This window comes from Bombus vancouverensis, chromosome 11 (genome assembly GCF_051014615.1).
Source record: "Bombus vancouverensis nearcticus chromosome 11, iyBomVanc1_principal, whole genome shotgun sequence".
Lineage (NCBI taxonomy): Eukaryota > Metazoa > Arthropoda > Insecta > Hymenoptera > Apidae > Bombus > Bombus vancouverensis.
Genome location: NC_134921.1, coordinates 7,016,793 through 7,043,303, shown reverse-complemented (window position 1 = coordinate 7,043,303; position 26,511 = coordinate 7,016,793). Strand labels below are relative to the sequence as shown.

Here is a 26,511-nt window from a genome sequence, read left to right as displayed (position 1 = left end):
ACAAACTTTTAATTTTGACATTGTGTATCGAGGTATTCTTACTCAATGGCAATACCTCGCCTGATAATTATTCTACAAATCGAGAGTCGGTAAAAGTAACAGCAGGTAATGTTACCATCTACTGGATAAAAAAGCAGTCATGTTACCTACAGCAGCACAAAATCGATTGTAATCGATGCTGACTGATAGTTGATTAGTAAAAAATTTATAATTTGCGATTTTTCCTTATTTACTTATCAAAAAACTAAAAGTTGTCTAAAAGCATAATAGTGCAATACTTGAATAAATTAAAAGCAAGAAATATACATATTTGACGACTTTTTATTATGATCTTGCTACAGCTCCTATATATACAAAGGTCAACCTATGCATCTACAAGAACGAATAATAGATGTTTAATAAAAATTAAGTAAAAAATTCGTACACTTCACTACGAATACCGATTATATTACGGAGATCAACAATCGTACAATATGAATCAACATTTAGCAACGTCGAATAACGCTATATCATTAACGCTACAAAGAAATCGATCTAACTTCGACGTAGGAGAGGGAATATTTGCATCGAATTACGCAATTTGGTAATTTCCACTTATAAAATACGAACTCTCCCTTGTTGCCAAATATTAACCGCACGTCTATCGCACTATATATGTGTGTATAGTTTGTTTTAACTATAAGTTCTCATTACGTTATACGCACAATAGTCTAGAGTTTTATTGTATAATCGTCAGAGCTTAACCAGATATATTCTCTCTTTCATTTATTCATACATACGTAGCGCCTTATATTTTAAGTTTGCTGGGAGCAAAATAGGAACTGTAATCGCCTGATGTACCTGATTCGTCCGCTAAAATATTCTCACGATCGTCCTCACGATCTATAAGAAAATATGTAACCAATTATACATCGCCTCAATAGATGAATTTAGATCCCCAAAGTAGAACTCGCAATTTTCCTTTCGTTCGTACTCTAGATTCATCTTGCAAAATAAATATCTCCGAGAATCCAAAATTACCTCCCGTAAAAGGGAAATGTTTATCTAATATTTAATCCTACATCTTTCTCCTTTCAATGATGATTATCCCATAACTGTTAAGATGGAATCTATGAAACCTTACAAGTGTTCATTTTAATGATAATCTGGAATTTACTAGTGTATATATAAATACGCAATAGCAACTTTTATAAATTACTGGACATTTCTGTATACGAGATAAAATGACATACCAGTTACAAGTTGATGTAAAAATTGCTTGATTACAATGTCTGAACATTAGAAGAAAAAAGAGAAAAAAAGATGTGAAAGAAAAATTTGTTTAATCGATTACTGGACGAATTCGTGGTGCAATTTGCGTACAAACAGGCCGCAAGAAGGCACCGAGCTATGCAACGCACGAGTTTTCGTATCTTCCAAGACGAAGCGCGTAAAGAAGGACCCGACCATTTTGATAAAAGGCTTCCGATGAAAGTACACGTCGCGACGGTTCGTTACAGAAACGTCTCGTTAAGGTAACGAGGTATCCATGAAACACCGTGGTTGAGAAAAATTGCCTGGACCTTTTTCTCGCGAGACGACGCGCTTGCAATTCACGATGATTCGTTTCAACGAGGAGGAAACCCGCTCTGCGTGAAATACGCGACGTCGAATCGATGGGAACGTCGCGCGCATCCGTATTAAAGCGGACCTTTTCTCTCTTCGAATCCAAGCATCGAGTCCGTAAATTCGTGTTCCTCTTCGACAGCCACGCTTTAAAACGACATTTCCCTCGGGCCAGACGTTGTCACTTTCGATCGATTGTACACGAATCGAGAAATCCGTTGAAACGAAAGTTGATGGAGCAAGTAAATCATAGTTTGCTGTAGAGATTTCTGTTAACTTTTACGTAGCAGCATTAATTTTTCCTTTCCATAGAACAAAACGATAATTATTTCTTCATTCTTCTTCGGAGGTTCAAGTATGCGACCATCGAACTATCCCCAAAAAAGGTCTCGTACACTCAGGAATATTCGTTCCCAATAATGTTCGAATCGAAGAAAAACTAAACGCAGATGTACAATTTATTTTTCGAACAACTAGAGAAGTTTCTTTTATCTCGAGTCCTTTTATCTTCCTTATTTCGATCTATCTCTAAAAAACGAGAAGTGTGTTAGAAGCTTTGATTAATGCAAAGAAATGCGCGAAATATCTACAGTACGATCCCAACAACAAGTCAATATATCCTTCTCATTTCGCGTAACGACCGCAACGAAAGAGCAGCGATAAAAGGTAAAGTGCACAACTCGTAATCGTAATCATGGTGGACGAATCATTTCGATTTTACGATCTATACTTTTACGATCTACCAAAGCTTCTACGGTCGTCACGGTTAATCTCGCGATCAAACTGGACACGCATATCTTCGACGCGATTAACTTGAACGTTACGCAAGAAATCTCGTTAGAGCTACGTACGTTCCATATAAAAGCGAGCATTCTATCACTATCTCGATTCTCCTCCTCTTTTAAACACGACGCACGGTTTCACGCTCGCCAATGTATTTAGAGGCAATTTCCGGTTCGGTCCATTATTTCTGGATGCGGGCAGTCTCGATAAATAATATACGGTGATAAAACGGATGGACCGCGTAAATCGCCCAAATATAAAATTCGTATCCTCTCGAATATATCTTTTTCGTTTCTCTAATTTCTTCTGTTTCGTGTGAATTCTCGCTGAACATTTCTTCCTTGTCTTTTTTTCTCTTTTTCTTTCTTTTTTTTTTTTTTGTTTGTTTTCTGTTCACTGGTACAGATCTGTTTCGATACTAGGAAACATGGTTTGCTGCAAACACGTTTGTTGGAAAATATCTGATCGAAAGTATCATTGGCCCTTCTATTCGCACAATCGTTCCTGTCTGTATACACATATAAATCTAGTTACGCGAGTAATTTTGTACTTTGACCGAGATTTCGACCGTGGTTCGATGGATCTCTGATTACACGCCACATCTGCGATGGCGAGGTCGACGTACGGCGTGATATTGAATTTAGAGTATAAACTGTAACAAAGTTTAACAAAAATTATAATAAAATAAGGTAAATGAAACAATTACTTAATTGTAAATTCTATATATTCTGTATATCAAATTTTACTTTCACTCTTCGTAGTCTATACCGAGACACCGTTATTTTTCGATTAAAATCTTTGAAATAATTTCGTCGTAAAGTAATTGAGTGTAACTAACTTACCGTGCCTCGGAAATCGACAAAATCAAATGGCCCGCCGGGATACTTACGCTCGAAACGAACGAGAACAGAAGGAACTGAAATAAATGGGCGTGAACTGAACCCAGCATTGTTTCTCTCCTTTCCAAACATATTTTATTATAATCGTATTGGCAAGTTGGATGGCTTACATGCTAAGAATGGCAAAAAAATAAAACATAAAGAACATAAAGTAGTAATGTTGCTAGATGCGTAATGAAGAAGATAAACAAAAAGTACAAAAGGATTATGTATGAAAAAAAAAAGAAGATTCAGAAGTTTAAAAGGGCGTAGGAAAAATGACTTGGATTAAAGGAACGGTTCATAGTAGATAAATAAACTGCGTGGTATTTACAAATCAAGAAGGAGGAAAATGGGAAAAGGCGAGAAACGTAGAATTTAGGAAGAAAGGAAAATGGGTTATTATCTGACATACTGGCTCGTTCACCTACAGCAAGACTGCCTCTGTCTCGATGGCGAGAAACGTGGGCAAATAATCGATCTAAAAAAGAAAAAGCAAAATACGACAAAAGAGTAAAAACAAATCAAAGGGCATGAAGAAAAAGAACGCGAGTTTAAGCGTGAGAAAAATAATTTCTATGCATGATTTCCTTTCTTTAATGTCCGCGAAACAACGCGAACTCATTTGCTCGATTCCCTGCCAGGAGACAGATGTACATCCTTTCCAAACACGATCTAGCGAAGCTAATAATAATGAAATGATAATGACAATGATAATAACATTAATATTAAATGACAGTAATAAAAAAAACGTAACATAACAATATTGAAGCACCTTAGTAATAGTTAACCGTAAAGTAGAGAACAAGACGGCGCTGTGCCTCGATGCCCATGATGATCAGACGATCTTTTTGTTTCTTTACTACATTTTCTTTCTCTTAACCATTTTTATACTCCTTTTTTTTTCTTTCTCATCACGTCGAAATTCTTCGTCCTTACGGATATGCTCGAGATCTCGCAAATTTCTATAACTTTTTATCCCTCGACACGTTCATTCGTTCTTTTTTCTCTTCTTTCTCTTCTTCTTATTCTTCATCCTCCCTACGATCAATATGCAAACTGTGTTGGTAGCTAGCGTTACGATAATGGGAAAATCGCGCCGGTAGCAAAGCGGCGATAACGATATAACAAGCAAATCGATAATACGTTTCACAGACAAAACACGGCGTGGCTTCACTGGCCCCCATATACTCATCGTCCGAAATTAAGCGACGAAAAAGAGACACGATTTGTCCGAAGGAAAGTCTGACAAAAATCGTTTTGTGACCTTATCCATAAAATTTGGTGACGATTACGATCGACTAACTCAGTCTATGTAAAAATAATTTCATCGATAATTACTTCGGGTCAATTATATTTTCATTGTGACAATAAATTTCGAACGATGAGCGTATAGCATTCTTTAGAAATTGTCGCCTTATAATATACTAATATATTGCCTTTTATCAAGTTTCCTCCGTTAAAATCATGAAAAATCATGAATTTTTGTTTATTTCCTTGTTTCGTAAAAGTAAATTTGATCACGCCGTACGTCGATAATTGCACGCTCATTGGTTTCGCCACGCGACCGTGTTTTCCTTTTTCTCAGATCCGACGATGATTTACAAAATAAGTTAGGAGCTTATGGTTTTCTTTTTCTTCTATCACTAGAAAGACTCTATTATATAATATATAATATAATAATTATATGCCTATGGTTACGGCGCATCCCTGATTATGTTATCTGTAAAATATCACGTACATAGGTATATTTCATATTTTTCCTCTTTTTCTTCTCACTCTCTAATAATATATATAATTGTATGCGTATATAATAGGAGGCCATCCGAACGTATTTTCATATTCGATCCTCTCATTCACCCGCCTTTCACACCTTTTAAAATCTACATTCTCACCTGTGTTTCATACGATGTACGTCGTGTATGACGTATTAACACATTCACGCGAACAGAAAAGCATAGCATCATACCATCTTCCCTGATTTCTTTCTCTCTCGCTTTCACACGATGCAGCAGTAAAATCACTAACCGGTATTATATCGATGAGTCAACGCGTAAAAACGACTGTAAGTACAACGTATTGCATTGTGATTTTGGAATTCAGCACTGTCGCTCGCGGAACAGTCGAGCCTCGCGCGCTTGGCAGTGAATATTTTTGTCCATGCTCAGCGAGAAAAATGCAGCTCGAGTGCGCCTCTATGTGTCGTCTATCCGCGATATAACAAATCTATCGTAAGACTGAGGTAGCTCCATTGTAGTCCGTCGCGTGTCGTTTCTTTCCACTTTAACACCGCTCAAAGCGATCGAAAGAATGGCTCGATATTCTATATTTGCATTCTAAGTACGTACGTATTTCTAAACATCTAAACATCTTCGAATTACGGAAATATGTGTCAATTCTTTTATATCAGTCGAAGGTAAAAAACCATTTTCACGATTTATGAAAAATTCCTTCGCCCAAAGTATTTATTATTTATCTTTCAAATCTATCGCGTTCATTTATTTCTTTCTACAATTTCGAAGATATTTGAGTAACTATAGTCAGATGTGTAATAAAAATATTACCAAGTTGTATATTGTAACTGTTTCGAAGCTTTATTTCTCTATATCGACCGAGATCTTAAAGTTTCAGTTAGTTTGAGCAGTATACGTAATTTTAACCTTAAATCGTGGCCGACGTTCAGAAATATTTAAAACTGTAATCTTCGAATCAGCTTGAGCAGTATTTGTATAATTTTCATGCTGAAACGCGACCAGCGTACAAGGAGTTTCGTTCGACTCTCTAAGCGATGCTTTATCGACTATTTTCTTCCCTACGTTCTTGACTTTTTATTATTATGATCGAACGCCGGCTCGACTGTTCCGCGGAAGGAGGCAAGTCCTTAAACCTATGTATAATCCGTGGAAGCTATATTATCTCGCGCTTCTGACTATGTGTAAACATTGTGTATATATAATTATATAATAGTATATATTCGCTACATATGGAGACGTAACGGTTTCGTCAGGACGACTTGATTCGTCCCCGAATATTCGTAAAAGTAACGTATGCTTTAGGTAATCATGAGCGTGAGTATAGCGCGAGAAGAAGACTGATATTTAATTAACATGGAGGTAGCTGCGGTGATTTTCACAATTATTTCTCTTTTCTCTTATTACTTTCTCTCTTTTGTATCTCTAATCGACATATGACTCGTGAAATAAATTCGAGTCATCAACTCGATACTAACGTATCGCGACAACGCTAGACGAGCGATAGCTTGCACAAAGGCAGACGTAGAATACAATTAGATAGAACCCGCAACTCACGTAAGTCATTTACGGCCTCCGTTTTTACACGAATCAGCTCTAATCGATTTCACGCAGCACACACATCGATTCACAGATACAATGCGCACATGCCTTGCCATTTGCCAGAGTAAAAATCTCGTAACAAACAAGAAACAAACAAACAAAATAAAACAGAATTAGACGCCTAGCTTGCGAATTGCCCGAGCGCCTGTTTTAACGCAAGAATCACACCTGTAGTAGTAGTAGTAGAAATAGTACTAGTAGTAGTAGTAGAAATAGTACTAGTATTAGTAGTAGCAGTAGTAGCAGTAGCAGTAGTAGTAGTAGTAGTAGTAGTAGCAGTAGTAGTAGTGGTAGTAGTAGTAGAAATAGTATTAGTAGTAGTAGTAGTAGTAGTAGTAGTAGTAGTAGTAGTAGTAGTAGTAGTAGTAGTAGTAGTAGTAGTAGTAATAGCAGTAGAAATAGTAGAAGTAGTAGAAATAGTGTTAGTAGTAGTAGCAGCAGCAGCAGTAGTAGTAGTAGTAGTAGTAGTAGTAGTAATAGTAGTAGTAGTAGTAGTAGTAGTAGCAGTAGTAGTGGTAGTAGTAGTGGTAGTGGTAGTAGTAGTAGCAGTAGTAGTAGTAGTAGTAGTAGCACTAGCAGTAGTAGTAGCAGTAGCAGTAGTAGTAGTAGTAGTAGTAGTAGCAGCAGTAGCAGTAGCAGTAGTAGTAGTAGCAGTAGTAGTAGTAGGAGTGGTGGTAGTAGTAGTAGTGGTAGTAGTAGTAGTAGTAGTGGTAGTAGTAGTAGTAGTAGTAGTAGTAGTAGTAGTAGTAGTAGTAGTAGTAGTAGTAGTAGTAGTAGCAGTAGTAGTAATAGTAGTAGTAGTAGTAGTAGTAGTAGTAGTTTCTATAAGTATAGTATCACGGCCTGGCTGCTTCAGATTTCCTGAGTTTGTTTATCATTACATTTACATCAACGCGTCATATAATCGTGTCGATTTTTGAGTACCTGGGATGGTAGCTCGCTCCCTTCCTCGCGAAATTTTGATGCAGAAAAAGGAAGAAAAAATCTGACTCTTCGAACGTTTCCCTCAATTGTCGCAGAAATTAACGCATAGCAGAATATCCGATTTTAACGGTTTATCGCTTAGAAGAGGAAGAAAAGAATGGAAGAACGCTATGAATGTCTGATTAATATCTTAAGTACGACAATGATTGGCAGTCGTTTCGCAGATACTTTTTGCTAATTCTACTCTCGGTTTACAATGATTTCTTAGCCACAAACGAGATCTTCAGCCAGCTTTGAACTTTCAACGGACTTCCGCGGCTTCATTTTATTCCGTTTTAGGTAAGATAATTTCCGTCCCTTGACAAAATTCACAGACGGTTATTTGCGTTCTCTCTGAGAACATACGAACGTTCATAACTGGCAGACAATTCGTGAACGGCTTAGCCGCGTTTACGGCGTCGTTAATCCGTCTTTATAATGACCGTAAAGCCGCGCGGAGGCGAGTGCACTCGTACGATTCGGCATTTACGAGCACCGGCACGTTCACCGTTTATTATTGTCGATACCGAGAGAGCTGCGTGTTGCCAATACCATCGAGCATTTTGTTATGCGTTAGCAAGTTTCTCCCATCGTTCTATCCCATTCTCCCCTACCGTTCGAAGACCACAGACCGCGAATTTCTAATCCCCCAGCAGAATTTTCTTTTCTTCCATTCTATTTTTCCAGATCGTTGTTACAATATTTTCAGAAATTAAATATCCACCTATTACATATAATTTGTTCCTTTTTCTTTTTTCATTTTTTAAGTTCCAGTTAATCGACAGAAATATAATCGGTCCTTATATCGATCAGTTCGGATGGGAGCGTTTTCACGGTTACGCACACGATTGTCTCTCTAAAAACTATTGCAATACTGTAGTTGGTGGTATTTTATTTCAAGTGACTATTGCGAACTATGTTCAACGGACTATTTTATTTGTGGGATACACCCGACTGGAGATTTCGATGGCGGGGTGCTCTCGGCAACAGGGAAGGGGAGGGGGCGTTCGTGTAAAAATATTTAATATGTATATGTACATTTCGTATATATATATATACAATATACTTCTGATTGTATACATATATGTGTATATATATATTTATATATATAGCTATATAAATACTGTCGTAGAAAACTATGATCTGCAGGGAGGGACGTAAATATCTGTCACTTCATAAGGGAGACGAACGCACCCCGCCAATTCTTCTTTTTTAACTATAATGCTTCCTTATAACGTGTGTGTACGTGTGTGTACTCTATGCAGCATTCAACGAGTCTGTACATGTGTGAGTGTATATTTCGATGTGTACGTGTTTGTGCTGTGTACATGTTCGTATAATAACGTATATTTACCGCGACGATTGGTAAAATCGCCGCCTCTATTCGCACAGTAAAAAAGAAACAAAAAAAATCTTTCTTTTTCAAAAGATTGAAGAAAAACGAAGAAGAAAGTCTATAGACGAGATCACTGAATTATTCACCAACTTTGCACGCGGTTGATCAACGCGTGTACGATTCGATGATCGTCATAGGGGGTTGGCAATCAATGTGGGGACACTTTCTATGCAACCTATATTTCTTAGCGATAATGAAAAACAATAGAACATTGAACGAAAATGATTTAAAAAAAAATGGTAAAGAAAGTCTTAAACCTCGTCGCGTTCGATTAATTATTCACAATGGCACGAAGAAAACGATCAATCCGACTTTCCATTTTCCTCTCTTTATCCCCATCAGCATTAACTTGTTCAACGATACCTAGAAAACCTTTTAGCTTCCTCCTTCGATCGGTGTCTATTATTTTTTCGTTATTCATTATTTTCCCGTCTCCTTGTTTCCTCTCCTTTTTAAGATTCTCCTCCTCGATAAAACACCGCGAATTAAATTTGTACTCTGCGAAGAATTTTTTTTTCTTTTTTTATTATTTTTTTCCCCATTTTTTCCAGCTTCTTCTCCCTTATTTTCTCTTCCATTTTAACCTTTGTCTCGCAATATGGTCACGCCTGATGCGTAATATTTATAGAGAGCTTTTTTCAAGGCAAGAAGTGGTTTCTTTGTACCGATTAGACCTGGATTCGCGTCTCGATCGATCATTCCCGTATTCTTTTCCTCGATCTAAAACATGTCTATCTACGAATCTTCCAGTTGTAACCTCGTGACGTGTCAATTCGTGGATTCGTCGGCAGGAAACGAGCGATTAAAAATTTCACTGTCCACAACAAGCATTAAAATATCACGTTTCGAGGACTCATAATAGACGAATCACCGTAAACGAGTAAATTTTACTTCGATTTCACGATTCACATGGCCTCTTTGCGTGGTTCGTATACAAATATTTCGATCGTATACAGATACCCTCGTAAGTATATACAATATAAAGTTTAAAAAATTCGAGAATCTCAGCGTCGAACTCGCCCAAACTCGTTGCAAATCTCACGGCCTGATAATTCCGATAACACATTCCTTCCAAACACATGTTCGTGTAATTATTGTCTTGAATAAAATGTTATAGCTTCGGTTTACCGCGTTTACAGCTGCGGTTTACAGCTTAAATCCCTAATAAATGACTCTCGAGAATTCGTACCGGAAAGGGTGAGGATCGACGCTACTCGTCAAAAAGTTTGCTCGTTTCGCGCTCGTCCACGTTCGATTGGTGAACATTTTCATTTTTGATTTTTCGAATCTATGTAATGTTTAACCTTTTTCTCTTTCTCTTTCTCTTTCTCTCTCTCTCTCTCTCTCTCTCTGTCTCTCTCTCTCTCTCTCTCTTTCTGGACGTATCACTTCACGCAGAGATACATACACAGGTTTCGTTCGTGAACGATGTATTCCTATCGTCAGTGGCCTGGTAAAGTCACTGAGAATCCCTGTGTTTCATCGGTAAAATTCTCTTACAAGCTAAGAAAGGATAAGTATACTTCGAGTATTGTGTTGTGTACAACCTACTAAACCTAGGCAAAAAGAAAAAAAAAGAAAGTAGGTGCTAAAACCTACAAAAAGAATTTGTCATCAGACAGAATCGATTCTCTCATTTGCTCGTTACCACTCTCTGTCTTTCACACACATATGCGAAAGAACAAAAAAAAGATATAACCAAAACAATAAAAAAGAATAAGAAAAGACAAAATAATAGTCATTATACTAGACAACTCGGAACGGAAGGAATCCTAACGTTTAAATCGCGTTGCGCCAGTACGTATTGCTAAGTTTCTCTTTTTGGCTAAACGTGCCTAATTGTGTATGTGTATGTGTGTGAAATGTGCGCGCGCGAGCGCGCGCGCATTCGTGTGTATGTATATATATATATATATACACACACATACATACATACATATTTATATATATATATACATATATATATATAATATGTATTCTCAAGGTATACCATAAAATCAAAGTAGCTCGTGTATGTATTCAATTAGTAGGAACCATTTTAGTATTATACATTTCGAGCCTAAACACGAAATCGCGCGCATAATTGCGATCTACGAGTTCGAAACTGCCTCTTCCTCTATCTTTCTTTTCGTCTTCCGCTCTCCACCCTACATATCACTCGAAGAACGAGAATCACGTTTGTAAAATTCTGGAGCATGATTCAAACGAGATACGATAATATTAAAAATCCTACATATACCTATCGTGAAACGAAAATTCGTTGGAAAAGAAATATCGACCAGTTTATAAATAACGCAAGTTGAGAGAAGAAAATCGTTGATCGAGATGAGTCAAAGACATATAAGAATGCGGAAAAAGACTTCGATGGATGCTCCAGGAGCAAAAGCAACACGAACATGAAGAAAAGATGGATCGTGGTTCTCATTCTACTCGTGACTCTATACTATCAGTCCCCTTGCATCACATTTTTCCTTCTTTCACTTTCATTATTCTTTTGGAAAAAAAAGTACACGAGCAACTAATCGTCTATGAGCAGATCTCGTCCACGGGTGAAAGAATCGTGTCGTTCCCCTCAAGAAAGAAGAAAATCGCCCAAGCCGAAAAAAAGAACTTAAGTACTAGAAAGGTCATGGCAAGCCCTGGGGGATGGATTTTTGTTTCCAGTTCGATTAATCGACAGGTTCGATTGAATAGAAGAACGAAGGGGGGGGGGGAGGAGTTCCGCATGACGAAAGGAACGACAAGAAGGGCCTGTTCTCGATTATTTTATGATTCACCTAAGTCAAAGCCTTCTTTTCCTAGTTCGCGCGCTACTTTATCTAATTCTAATTTCAAAACAGAGCAAAATTTCAAATTCAACTGACCAGTTTCAAAACGCATCATCTCGAGGATTGTGTAAGAAGTATCTCCTTCTTTTTCTATCTCGAATCCTGACACCATTTATCACGTTGTCCTAAGAATTCTCTCCAGACTATTAAAGAAAGTTTGGCCGACTTCGCTAAACATAAACCAGCATTAAGATTTCTTGTTTGCCGGTTGACATGTTGAGCTACCCGGTATCGTTCTGTTTCATATTCCGCCTCTTTCCCTACGATAAAGCGAATAGACAATTAACAATCGCAATAATCGTCGCACTTCTATAGAGCGACTCTTAATCGGCGAAAACACGACCGCACGTAATTTTAAATCACGCGATAATACATAACTTTTCATGTATATACGTTTGTGTATATGTGTATGTGTATTACCACAATACGTTAAAAAGTAAAATGTAGTATGTGTGAGAGTGTATTTAATGTACGTAGTGCCTTGTATACGCATGTTTGCAGGTGAGTGCACTCTTCTAAAAAATACAAAGGGTGCTAACCCTGGCGCTACACGTATCCACTCTAGCCATTACTTTAATATTCTCTTCCCCTCCAATTATTATTATTATTCATTCTTTTTATGTGTATCCGTGTACGTACGTACGTGCCGTTGTAAACTAACTTCTCTATAAATCTAGACAATATATATTTTTCCTCAACATTTATATATAATAATATGATGTAATATAATAGTAATATCATCGCGCCAATTGCGTACACGCTACGATCGCTGTTCTTTACTTGTCTTTCTCTCTTTTCTCTTCTACCTATAGAAAATAAAAAGGATCAAACAGTTTCCTTGGCGTTGCCTGGCTTCTCGATTCGAGACTTTCGTCTGCGATCCTATAGAAGCACAGTCGTTGATACCATGAACAATATTTTCATCGCAATATATCTTTTTCACTTGAACATTTGCTGTAGCGCAACTGACATCGTCGAATAGCCATGGTGATAGACCTCTTCATCTCCAATCGTTTCACCATATTACTTTCCCCTAAGTTCATGATTCATGAGATTCATTCGTCTTGGTCTGTCCCATTACTTATCGTTTATCGTGTTCACTGAGGTAGACAGATGGAATATTTTAAACAGGCTAAAAACTGTATACGCGCATATACGCATGTGTATGTGTATTCACACACATATCCTCCCGGAAAGCGTACGTGTGTCTGTGGGCAACGAAAAATTCCGTTTGTTTCTCTGTAACGAAGGAGGAATTCGTTCTCCAATCCAAAGACACATGGGTACGTATGTGGTCTGCAGTGACTTCATTTTCTCAACTTCTTCCTTCTTCCTTCTTTGGAAAAAAATCAAAAGCGTTCCATCTCTCGTAACGAAAAGAAAACAGGAGTAAGTCTCTACTGAGGTAGTGGATGGATTTGACGCGAAGGAAGAGGACGTGGCTGGATCCAAGAGACAGGACACGTCTCTTCAGACATCACTTCTTAATTGAGGCACGTGTCACCAAATCTGGTCGGAAGATACGTGCCATCTATTCTTTAACGATCTCTGGCTCCTCGTTCTCGCTGAAGTCATCTTCTTCGCCACCGGACGACTCGCCTTCGTCCAAAAGTCCAACGTGCCTATCCTGCAACGTATCCTGACGATCCTCGTGCACTACTCCCGGTCCTCGACCCTCATCTCTGCCGATCATAGGATAATCTTCGATCCCACGACTGCCTAATTTATCCATCGCGCTCATGTGAGCCATCTTAGCCGCGTGTGCAGCCGCTACTGCAGCAGCTTGCTCTGCACTAAGTCCCATTGTGGTCAATCCGGAATTCTCCGCGATAAATTGTAGATACGTATCGATGATCGCCGATCCAGTGGCGCTGGTGTTATGATGGCTCGGATGAAGATGTCCGGGTGGATGAAGAGGAGCCGTATTTGGCTCACGGCTGCCGTGCATGGTGTCTAAAGACTTGGCCGCAATCGCCGTCGCAGTCGAATTTTTGGTGTTAATGCCGCTGTTGCTACCGCTTACTTTGGTGATCACAGTGTTATTGTTTGGCGTTGGCGATCCATACCTCAGGCTGAGCGGCAGCGTTAGGTCTTCCGGGTCGTCCCCGCCGCAGATGCTGCTTCCGGCCTCAGATGGCGCGCCTCCTCGAGGTATCTCCAGTCTCATGTCACCCCTTCTGGGTCCCGTGGGACTGGCACGAGCTCGTAACTCCGCGGGACTCACCTTGACACCCGCCTTGGCCAATAGGCGCGACGCCAGTTCAGGATCGAACGGACTCGGCATCGGTAGTACTGGTAGGTCCTTAGTGCTGATTCCACGATGCTGCCGCGACATGTGCGAATGCAAAGAGTTCCTTGATTTCGCCACGGTGCCGCAGAGAACGCAACGATAGCCGGGACAGATCGTGTGCTTATCTTCCAAATGAGTTCGCAATGTGTGGGCAGATCGATAGATCTTACCGCATTTCGGGCAGGGACGTGGATCTGTGGCGCGAACCCGCATCATGTCCAAACCGCGGCGACCGACTGAAAAAAGAAGACAAACAAAAGGCTGATGAAGGCGAGTTTTCCGAGTGAAAGTCATCTGTCGTCGTCGTTTTTTTCTTTTTTTTTTTTTTTTTTTTTGCCGAGAAACTTGCAGCTAAGAGTAGCGCAAGCCCCAGCCAATTAAACAGCATGGAAAGAAATAAAAAAATAAACGTTGAATAGAAAACGAAAGACAGAGAGAACTTAAGGAAAAAGAAACGTTGTTCCGTTGTAGAACTCATAATATAGTCTTGGCTTGGTAAACTGAACAAATGTGGATCCATTGGAACGAAGATTGACGAGCCACGTCAGCTTCTTTGAATACCTTTTATTGTACAAAGCATTACTTAAATAGTATATACTTCATTTCGTGTGTCTTATGTATAATCTTACGTACGCTAGTATCTGCTAAAATAGTGCGTATGATGCTCTATACATTGTTCGTGGCACGAGCTGTCGCTTGTGAAAGGGATTTCCATCGAGCAACTTGTTAAATTAAAAATCAAAGATTATAGGATATCGAGTTTACCGGAAAATAAAAAGATCGATCGTAATGAATGTTCGAGACTAGCCACCATCGTCGTATCTACGAAGAATAGAGATCGTTTCTTTTTCACTTGCGCAACCAACAACTCGTGCACGCGAATATATAATATATTTATATTTATATATATTTTCCTCGTAATTTTATTCGCAGCGTATCCTCTAGTAACTATCGTACATCGGTGTGTCGAAAAAACTTAACCTGATCGGGGGATATTCTTTACCTAGGGAATACTGACGAAAAAACACAAGACTGTAGAAAAATAAGGCTAGGCGCTGTTCTTGAATCGACTGTTCATCGTATGCTGGTCGATCGTTTCTCCAACGTTCGCTGACGCGTTATATCGTCTGTCATTTCAATATATATTCGTATATTCTATGTTTCTCTACGCGTGTGTGTGTACGTGTAAATATACGTATTAATATTCGTATTGCGGCGCGTTTCATCGAATAACGATTACGGAAGCATCGCACAACTAGTCCCGATACGCGTTCAAACATTCTTTCTTCCACGCGCCGTTCTTTCCTTTCCCAATATTTTATCGTTCCGTTCTTCTACTGTTATAAACTCGACTATGTTTCGCCCGTAGACTAAAAACTTTTCCCGACTCGTGTTTTACGCTTTTCCTTAAAAACTACGCTCGTTAACGTAAGGCTGGCTTACTCAGCTTTAGAGGAACATTGTTTTCTCTTGTTTAAGATACGTTAACCTAATCATTAATTATATTATCGTCAACATCGTAGTCTTACAAACAACGTCGACCTTATTAATACACGATCTCTATTGATGTGACTACAGTTTTTTCCTTTTTATCTTTTTTTCTTTTTTTTCTTTAATCAGGCTCTACTAGAAATACTGTTTCGTACATTTTTTTTCTTTTTATACAAAATCAACTCTTTCTCTCTCTCTCTCTCTTCTATATATATATAGATTTAATATTTATATATATATATATATATCTCTCTCTATATTTATATTTATTTATTTATATATAATATATTCCTTCTCTTTTCATCTCTTTTTATTTATATATATAATAATAATAATAATAATCTCCCGAATATATTTACAAAGTGTGCGCTTCTCAGTGGGCATTAATTGTCAGGAAAAGAGGTGGGTGGTTGTGCGACGTCTCGAGAATAAAGCACTAAAAAGGGACAATGTCATCCTAGACGTAACTCGCCTCGAAATCGTTCTCAACCCTCCTCTCCTCCTCCGCTGCTACCATACAACCCCTACCATACAATCCATACAATCCATACAATCGCGTATACAACCCCTTCGAACGATTATAGACTCCGGCACGCGAGACCTTTTCGTAGAAACGCACCCTCCACTGTGTCCAAGAAACAGATACCGAGACACGTGTGCTCGGATCGATGAAACGATGTGACAAAGGGAATAAAAAAACCGCGTTCAAATTCGCATACCGAACAAGGTACTTCTAGAAACAAACGAAGAACAGATAGCAATATTCAACCGAGAAGAAAAAATAAAACATTTAAAAAATACGAAATCGGATATGCGCGACAAGAAAAATAAAATGACTACGAGATTTTAATGTAACCCAGACAGATAGCCAGCGATCGTTCGTTGCCTCTTTATCAGACGTAAGTCCATCTAAGCGTCTTTATCTGATCCCATTGCACCGGATGCTTCAAACGCATGTGGTTCCTCACACTGTTAGGGTGAGAGAATGTTTTCGCGCAAGAGGCAACGGGACATGTGGGCGAATCTCGCGGATAATGATGCTCCAAGTGAGCCCTCATTGTACTGATATCCAGCAACATCCTACAACAAAGGGGACACCTGTAACCGTGCTGTTGATGATGATCGCGTATCATCTTTTGCTGCCTGTAGTCCGCCGGGCTCCGTTGATATTTGGTCGTAGTGGTGCTCGTGGTGGATGCGGTGGTGGTCGACTGGTCTTGCTGCTGTTGCTGCTGGTCGTCTTCCTGTAGCGCCTGATGATGATGGTGAGGAGGAGGAACGGATAGTGGATGATGATGACGATGCCGATGATGTTGCTGGTGATGGCTGTGGTGGTGGTGGTAAGCCGCGCCCTCTGCCTCATCGAGCCCGTGATCTGCAACCACCACCACACCAACGTTACCACCAGCCACCACCATCATAAACTCAAACCCAAGCCCCTCCCTAATAAAAACAGAGAGTACCAAAGCGCGCGAATATGTGTTCAAACCGCCTTCCGACCCCCCGGATTTCCCCTGTAAATCCTTACCCACCCGTATCACCCCATTGATTCATGCGGAATATCTAGAGAGGTTACGTCTCCCGCAAATAGTTACCGGTTACTGGTATATCTGGCGGATCGCTAATTGCTCTCTCTCTCTCTCTCTCTGCTCGATATCGCGCGCAATTGGCAGACAGAGGACTGCACGGAATTCGCGCAATCACCGCGTAAATCGAATACTGACGGTAGAGACGCTTGAACGTGTCCCGGCAGAATCTCACGTGCCAGATTATTACGGAAACCGTTCGATTCTCTCTGTGAATATACGCGCGCGTATGCGTGGGGTGGCTGAACACGCTTCCCCGGATATTATAGTTCGTCGACTCCAAAACCAGATCCACGCGGATTTTGGCTCGAAGGTGGCGGAGGTGTGTAAGCGTTCTTTATTACGTGTTAACTTAGAAAATACCCCTTTTACTTTACGTAAGCGATCGAGCATATTATACTCGATAGATTTTCCATGTTTGCCACGTCTATCTTCGAATCTGCCGGAAATCTTATTACGGACCTTTCGTTCGTACCGTGTCTATTATACTGTCTTTTCTACGATGATATCCGTGATCGTGGAACGTTAAGCGTACCTCGTTACACTGTAAAACGGTAAAGTTCCTTGTCTATGGCAAGGATTCTTGATCACTTCGTCTGCCATCTGTTTAAAGTCTGTAGAAAATAGGAATCTGAATGTGACCTCGCTGATACAGGCGACCACACCTCGAACGTCACGCTTTAACCGTTTTAACCTCCCTCGTTCTATGTATAAATACGAATCAGGACGTAACCTGATTTTCTCGAATATCTTCTCTTTTGTAAAAATAACGCGACGATAAACCGACTGAAATCGAACCGAAACCGGATAATATCTATCATGGATACAATGACAGCGACCATTTCGAGTTCTAAAATAATCCGATCGAAAATCTCGATTCGTTTCTGTACCAATTACGGTCATCCTGTATCGACGAATGACATGCAAGAACAACCCCCGACTTCATCTGGTCGCGGATCGTTTTTTGTGGATGCTGTTCGACGAGAACGGGACGGCAGACGACGAGGACCGCACTCATGGCAATGAGGAGGACGAAGAGGGTGACTGATGCTGCTGTTGATTAGGATTGTTCAAACTGGGCCGTTGGTGTATTCCGTGCGCCTGAAGCTGATGATTGATCAGGTAATGCTTGGTCTTGCACCGTTTCCCGCACACGTTGCACTGCGGCCACGTCTCCGGCGGCGGCCAATTCGAGTGGACATTTTTCACGTGTTGCCGAAGGTTGCTCGGCGACGAGTAGCTTCTGCCGCAGTAACGACAGAGAGGCCTAGCATCGTCGTGGCGCAGTGCCGTGTAGAGTCTCGCGAAATTCTCCACGGCTTGCGTAGTTTCGCTGGCGGCCGCAGCCACCGCCGCCATCGCGGCTTCCTCCCTCTTCGGCATCACCGATCCTACAACCAGGACGTGCCCGTCAGTTGATTCTCTTTCATTTCTTTCTTTCTCACTCTCTCCCTTTTACATTCAGGATTTATTTCTCTCTGTCGTTTCGTTCGTTCTTTTTCTCACAAGCGTCCGTTCTTCTCTTTTGCTCTTCTCAACACATACAATCATACAGCAGTTGCTCCTTCTCATATACGTGCAAACACATTAAGCCTCTCTTCTCACCGACATACGCCCACACACTAGTCACACACGTGTGACCAGTCTCTCACACGTGTTCCTTTCCTCTTTCTTACTCTCTCTCTCTCTCTCTCTCTCTCTTTCTCTTTCTCTCTCTCTCTCTCTCTCTCTCTCTCTCTCTCTCTCTTCCTCTCGTGTCTTCAACGTTTTCTCACTTTCTCTCTCGATCGTGTTCCGCACCCTCGGGCCACACGATATCGTACCCGATCGATCTTTCCTCTCTCTCTCTTCCTCTGCCACGTGCACACAGGCTGCACTTCATGCACACGCACTCTCATACCTGAACACACACGCACGCAGGCTACTCTCGTACTCTCAGGGCATGCCCGGTTGTAGGATGTTTGGTGTGTTGTTGTAGTTGTTGTTGATGTTGATGATGTTGTAGCTGTCAACGTTGATCTCGTTTAACAAATTAACTCTACGTCGATTCGTGGCGAAACCAGCGCATAGATCACGGAACTCGTGCGTAATTCGGGCTACCTGCGCACGCTTCCTTCGATCCATCCCTTGAGACCTTAAACTGTGTTTCAGAGCCTGTTAATCGAAACTGAAGCCGTCTTGTCGGATCGTTCCCTTTTCTTCTCGACTATTCTCTAATCGTAAGACGTTCTTTTTCAATCGGGTCCAGCGACAGCCGCGGGAGACCGTCACCGGAAGTGCTCTTCTGCTCGCGCCTCGTCGACAAAATCGTAGGTGACAGAAGATAGAAGAGAAATGTATATGATCCTCCACAACGTCGCCACCTTCGTCCTCGTGCATTCCAAGCTCTCGATGCCAGAGAGTAAGAGAGTAAGAGAGTAAGAGAGAGAGAGAGAGAGAGAGAGAGAGAGAAAAGTAACGGAGGGGGAAGGGGAATAAGAAAAGGAGAGGCCAGGATATAAAGGCAAAGAAAAAAAGAAACAAAAATAGAGAAGAACTCAGACAAAAGGGAGTTTCAGATGTAAGAGTAAGATAAGCGAAGACGAAAGACAGGGTGGAGTCGTTAGAGGAGGAAGGAGGAGTACGAAGAAAGGAGGAGACAGTCAGAAAGAGAGAGAGTGTGCGAACTACGTAAGAACCCTCGTATTGATCCACCCTCTACGCCTCGTTACGACTATCTTTCCTACGAATCTCTAAGCAAAAGGCCTCTCCCACTTTCGTGCACGTCTCATTACGTAAAAGGGCAAGAATGTGCAGGCACGATGTGACAGGTATCCGCCTTCGAAATTGTCTTCCATAAGTATTGTGCCACCCTCCGATTCATTCCGCCACTCTGGATTCCGCCACTTTGTTTAGAGAACCATAGAGGACGATCCTCCACCTCCACTATTCGAAAACGTTATTAACTTTACGGCTGATGAAATCGCGTTTAATTTACGATTGTGTACTAACGTCGATCGTCTATTACAAGTCGAATCAGCGAGAATAAGGATTAATCTTGGCCTCGTGAAATATGACCGGGATAAGAAGCTTCACACGATGGAAAAAGCGATCCGCGGTCACCGCACAGAGAGAGTTTTGCGCGCAGCTTGTGATTTACAGCGCTGGGACGAGCCGATTTATTAGAATTACGTGAACGGTACATACACCCGGAAAACCATATTCAACGATGATTTACGTATCGGCTCTGCCGCGTTCTGCTCGGAATTAAGGTCACGCTGCACGTTCCAGCCACGAATCGGTTTTGAAATACCGGTTGTTATCTATGATGAAAGTAAACGCGCTAACGAATGGTAAAAATGACACCTGCGCTAGAATCGCGTGGAAGGTTTTCTCAACCATCCAATTCCTTCGTTTTCTGTCTTTTTCATTTGAATCGAGACTTTATTGCCGGTAGCACGAATTTATTACCATTAGATACAGTGTGTCTGGTAACTGATAGTAAGACCGAGTAAGGTGTAATTTTTTATGAAAAAATACCGCGAAAACGCAGGAAAAACTCCTTTCGAGAAAAATGAAAATCTGCTTGAAAATTCGAAAATTCGATACACTAACTGTAAGTTTCTACTCAAGTATTTATATTTTTGACGTATTTTTCATGAGGATTCGTCCCTTGCCCGATTATGTCACCAGTTACCACATACTCTGTATACAAAATACAGTTAGCGCAACACGTTCGCTTTGCTTACAAGAATTTCGTTTTACTGTATAGAATAAATGTAGAAAGGCCACGTGGAACCGTAAAAGTAACCGTGGAAGTAAAGAACCGAGCAAAATTCGAATAATTATGAGGAAACTTTTTCTACGCGAGATAGAATCACGTAAGACAGTCGGCTGAGTAATTGTACCAGCGAGTTCGATCGATTAGGGTGGGAAATGTACGTGCGCGCTTGATTACAACGGACCTTCGAGCCGATCGGTCGGAAGAGAGTGATAGAACGTCGGGAATGACGGGGGATGGGGAGGGACGTCGAACCGGAAGAGAAAGCACGAGGGTAGAAATGGAATGGTGGCCCTGTGACAGAAGGACCACAGAAGCGCTATGAAATATAGACAGACGATGAGAAGTACAGGATGTATCTATAGTAGCGACTATTCAAAAATGCAGAAAATGTTTATTCATCGATATCGTAAAAATATCTCAAAAATTGAAACATTTTACTCTCGCCTAAGAGCTATAGATCCGGATGGATTACATCAAGAAACAAAAGAATTCCAAAGAAAAAAAGATGGAAGAAAGCAACAGGAGGAATGGAAGTAGAACGAACAAGAACAACGTTCTACTTCGAAAAAAAGAACCAGATGTAAATTGAGAAAACTGAGAAACAACGAAGAGGTTAGAAGTCCAACACGAAGAAAGAGAAAAAAAAGAACGAAAGCAATGAAAGGAAGAAACTAATAAGCGACAGACGAGAGAGGAAGGAACGGTGTTGACGAGGAAGGAACTTCAGTAGTGAGGCTGGGATGATTGCGCCATTCCATTAGCGGCGTCGCTCCGACGAATTGCGCTGCATTAACGAGGAGCCGCTTCTCAAGAAGCAGTCAGCACGCTGATTGGCCGAAGGGAAGTCGAAGATCGATGTCTTCGGCTTTCCGCTAAAGTTCTTCGCTGTCTGTCTCCTCTTACGCAACGAAATGTCTTGGAAACGTCGATCCCGCGAACGACCGCGTGGGTATCGTCATGAAACTGCCGGATAATTCTCTATACCAACGAATACATCGAGACTAGTGGGCTCTCTAACGCGGGCGAAACTTTAGATCCTTTCAATCATGTCGGCCATTGACTCTCCCTGGGGGACTAATCAGGGGAAAATCACTGTAGCCTTCCTTTCGCGGAGGATCCTTTTCATTGGTTCTCGGTCAATCAAACTCGCAACCGGCTATAAATTTCTCTAATTATTTGTATTCTCCCTTCGCACGAAAATTTTGTATCTCGAGGAAAGATTTTTTTATGAAAATTCTAGAAAGATAATCTTCCTTGATCGATCGAACTTTCAACTGGCTATAAAATTTTCTAACAATCTCTATAGGAAAATCATATTTTTTGAAGGAAGAATTCTTTTATGGAAAGTTCACGAAGACGATCTTGTTCTTAACTGCAAGGATGCAAAGATTATTACCAATATTCCTTTTATCCAATAAAAGATTCTTTCGATATTAAAATTCCTTCTGTCTTCTTTCTCCTTTTATCGCGTTGTAAATTCAAGTAAGATCGACGCGAAAGTTCGAGCAAAGCTTCAGCTTTTCAATAGGCCCAGTTTAGCGTTTCCTCGGGAAGTCGAGCAATTTCGAAGCGATCAATAACCTCGCTCTTTATCCGTCCCGCGTGCCGCGCGTCGAGTTCCTTCGAACGGTTATTCCCGTCGGAAGGTACACCTGGTTTCCGGTAGCGAAGTTTCTTTAACGATCGGTTACATCGAACGCGGCTCGGCACGGCTTAGGTTTATGACAGGCTGATGTATGGGGGCTCGGTGAACGGACAGAGAGGTGGGGAGGGACGTGGCGCGAGAGAACCGGGAGAGAAAAGTTTAATTTAGGTGGCCCACGTTGTTGCCTACGAACTCGTGGCCCTCGTGCGCATCCACTTCCACCGCGACGCCCCTTGTCAGAACCAAGTTTTTACGAGCCTTCTCGTGAAGCTCCACGAAGAGCGAGCGAGAGAGAGAGAGACAGAGAGAGAGAGAGAAAAGGCGAAAAAAAATCGGCGAGAAAAAGTGAAGAGCGTCGCGGTGCTCGGGCGAATAACTTTTGTCCTTTCGCTCGTCGACTCGTTTTCGCGCGTTCTTTGTTACATCTACACCGGTAATTCCTCCCTTCCGTCGTTCTCTTAATTAACCCTGACGTCGCGAGGATATACGAAATTCCAAAGCGACACGTTTGTCGAGAGACGTACAATCCCCTGGGAGACCGGAAGAACCTGCCAATCACGAAACCCAATACATAGTATCGGTGTCTCCCTTTCCTTCTTTCTTTTTCCTTAAATTGAAAAATCGTGTATGCCTCGGGGCGTATCGCGTGTGTGACGCGTGACAAGACCCGCGTGTCAAGCGCCGTTCCTCTTTCTAAGGCACGCTACTATAGAGGGAAAACTATATAAGGGGTTGAATCCGCGGGGATGGTTGGAAGAGTAGTTCGAACGACTTTGGACAGTGAAACGGCGTGAGAGACGGGTGTTTGGACGATCGTGGGGATCCTGAGGAAGCTAAGGGTGGTTGGTTGGCGGTGGCGGCAGTGGCGTCAGTGACGGCGTCAGCGGGGGTGGCGGTGGTTCAGTGTGGCAAGGGTGGGCGCCGGGGGCAAGTGAGGGCAGATCAATGCGGACATGTGCGGGAAATTGCACAGGGATCGATCCCGGGACCCTCGGGGGAAGCACGGCCTCTCACTCTTTCTCTCTCTCTCTCTCTCTCTCTTTGCTCTGTCTCTCACTTTAGCCCCTCCTCCCCCATCTCGCTCTGCTGCTGCCCTCGTAACCGTCTCTCGCCTTCTCACAACTCGTCCCTCTCTTCCTCGTTCATGAAAACGTCCGATGGCTTTTGCGCGTCGCTCAACCAACTTCGCCTGGAACGCTCCTCTGTTCCCGTTTCTTCCCTTATTTTTAGAGGACATTTGTTGCGTCGTCTCCGCGGATAGGGGCCAGCTAATTCGAACGTATTTACCGACGAGAAGAGATACGAGCTTTCTTTCTCGGAAGTAGCTCGTGCGTCCTTTAATCGAAAGGGATGAGCCACGTCACACGATGATAACGAGCGGCGTGTAATTAAGTTTCTTAAGATTAATTGTACGATTGACGTGCGTCGTAAATCACGGGGAAATAAATGGAATTTCACTGACTGTTTAACATCGGTGAAAAATCTGGAAACGACCAACTGTTCGAAATCGTATAGAATCTATTCGAGAAACCCTCCCAGCGGGGGATCCAAGGAAAACGGATATCCCGAGTTGACAAAAGCCTAACACGTTAGATAGCGATATAGCGAAGCAACGAAGAATGAGACAGAACACGGCCCTGGGGTGTTACCTTCGGTGAAATTGATGAGGAGTTGCTATAGAGAAAAGTGGATGGTCCTTGGATTCCCTGGGATCTACGCAGCGTCGAAAATTCGTGACAATGGCCAGGACGAACCTAACCTAGCGGGATCTTCATGAAAAATGCAATCTAGGACAAGGTGGAAGAAGAAAAAAACGAGCTCAAATGAGAAATAGAACATTAGCGGCATAGAACAAAAAGGGTCGTTCGACATAAATATCTCTGACAGAATAAAATATCTATTCTCTCTCCCTCGCTATCCTCGACCTCCTCCCTTCCTTTCTTTCCTCGCCGCTTTAATTTCAAGCTCTATTTTAATTTCAAATACGTCTGTCCGCGAGACTGTTTTAAAATTGAAGCGGCGCGCGAGCTTTTAATAAAAGCACTATACGCGCGTCCAGGTCGCCTTTAATTCAGAAACTACACCGAGAACGAACATTTAGCGCGGCAATAACGAAACTCTATAATCTCTCGCGTCCTCTCTAATCCCTCCTGGCGAACGTGAGAACCGAAAATAACGCTCGCAGTCTGGACTCGAAACTCGGATAGGAAAGGCTAAAAGCTTTCTAGCAGACAGCGGCGTGTTGGAGAGAGGGAAAAAAACGAAGAGATGTGGGGAAAGAGGGGTGAAAAGTAGAGAGAAGAGGGTGAGGAGACGGAGACGGGTAAGGTGAAACAGACCTCGAAGCAACTTGTCCATTTCCTGATACCGGCCACTCGTTGGAATTCAATCAAACTTGCAAAGCTTTCCAAGGACCAGAGAACTCTCTCTCTCTCTCTCTCTCTCTCACTTTCTTCTTCTTCTTCTTCTTCTTCGGGTAGCCCGAGCTTACAGCTAAAGTAAACAACGAGTCCCCGATAGATAGAGGACCGCAGACCTCGAGACGATAACAACGACGAGGAGAAGGAGAACGAGAAAGGAACGTTTCTTCCATCGTACTTGTTTGTACTTCTTCGAGAAAACTGAGAAGTAAGAGAAGGATAAGAGAGTTTACAGTGGAGAAAATCACTGGGTGAAGAAGGAAGTTGAAGCGAGGAAGAAGATGGAGAGTGGCGTGGAAAATCAATGTGGTCAGAGAGAAGATAGGGGTGGATGTAGCGAGAGAAAGAGACGGATGGTAGCTGAAGACGAAGGGGGTTCCTTTATGTCGGGTCACGTCTTTAATATACCTCGCGTGGGCGGCGGTGGCTGCGGCAGCTTAATCAATCTTCCTGCTAAAGTGTGCTGCACCACCACCCCATCCGTCGTTGCTGCAACCGTGAAATCCAATCTCATTCTATCGTTCCTCTACGTTCGACGCGGAACAATCGATACGCTCTAGGCGGAATAAGCCTGGTGTACGCGATGCCTGCACATAGAGAGAGAGAAAAAGAGAGAGAGAGAGAGACCTATGCATTCTGTGCTGGTCAGAAATTAGAAAATTTATATAACATGAACTCCGATATACGTATCCAAGTGCATGAAGAGTAGGACCACCACCGTTATCAATTAGAGAGAAATTTAATTAAGATGCTCGCTCCGTTCATAAAAGAGGTGGGATTTAGTTTCTTTAATTAATTCCACCGTATCGTGTCCTCTTTCTTCGTGCGTTACGAAATCTCTACGGGAGCCGGACAAGTTTCCCCTACCTCTATTTTTTATTCGGTTTTGAAAGGGAAGAATCGATAAGATGGGACTAAGAGCGATACCTGGATTGTGCACGAGTAGAATAACAAAAGGGACAAGGCGCCATGTGACACGCGCGCTCCAACCGCGCGCACTCTCCGTTCGTCATTTTTCTTGATGGCGCGCCAAACTTTCGTAATTTCGAGTGGCAACGTCTGCGACGCATAACTCGTGGAAAAGTTAGAGCTAGACGAATATCACTGTCAAGGCGTTCGTGACTCTTTACTCTAGTTTCGTTGCTATTCTTTACGTTAATGGAGCCTCCTGTCAATTCTGTTAATGACTCTTCACGACGAAAACACGCGTGGAAATTAGTCAATCCGGAATAACTGACGCAATACCATCGCTAAGTAACTAAATATAGTTACGATAAATTTAGCTAAAATAATATTACCAAGTTGAAACTCGTGTATGTTCAACTTCTTTTCCTTCTTTTCGAGGCAATATAGCAGGACTCAGAGATACTTCTAACCTAAATAACTCTACCTTATCCTATCCTTTAATTTCACCGCGTTTCTATCGTTGTCCCTCTTTGTTAACGAAATTAGAAGGAGAAAAGATAGGAACAGACAGTTTTACGCAGCGATCTAACGACTTTGCGTCCGG

The 26,511-nt window shown here is 41.7% G+C and overlaps 1 protein-coding gene across 11 annotated transcripts in view; it reads right to left on the bottom strand.

The window, feature by feature from the left end:
• Positions 1-301: 301 nt before the first annotated feature.
• The window catches only part of LOC117166476 (protein abrupt), a 78,431-nt gene continuing 52,221 nt past the window's right edge, over positions 302-26,511 (bottom strand). For 5 of the 11 annotated variants that reach the window (XM_076622591.1, XM_076622590.1, XM_076622589.1 and 2 more), the window contains exon 8: positions 7,483-14,332. In XM_076622591.1, the coding sequence (XP_076478706.1) occupies positions 13,338-14,332 (995 nt within the window). In that variant the 3' untranslated portion in view covers positions 7,483-13,337. Of the gene's footprint in view, positions 3,041-7,482; positions 14,333-14,645; positions 16,963-17,005; positions 18,565-26,511 lie in introns of those variants that run through there. The other 6 variants (XR_013059489.1, XM_076622595.1, XM_076622593.1 and 3 more) reach the window with 6 other exon arrangements.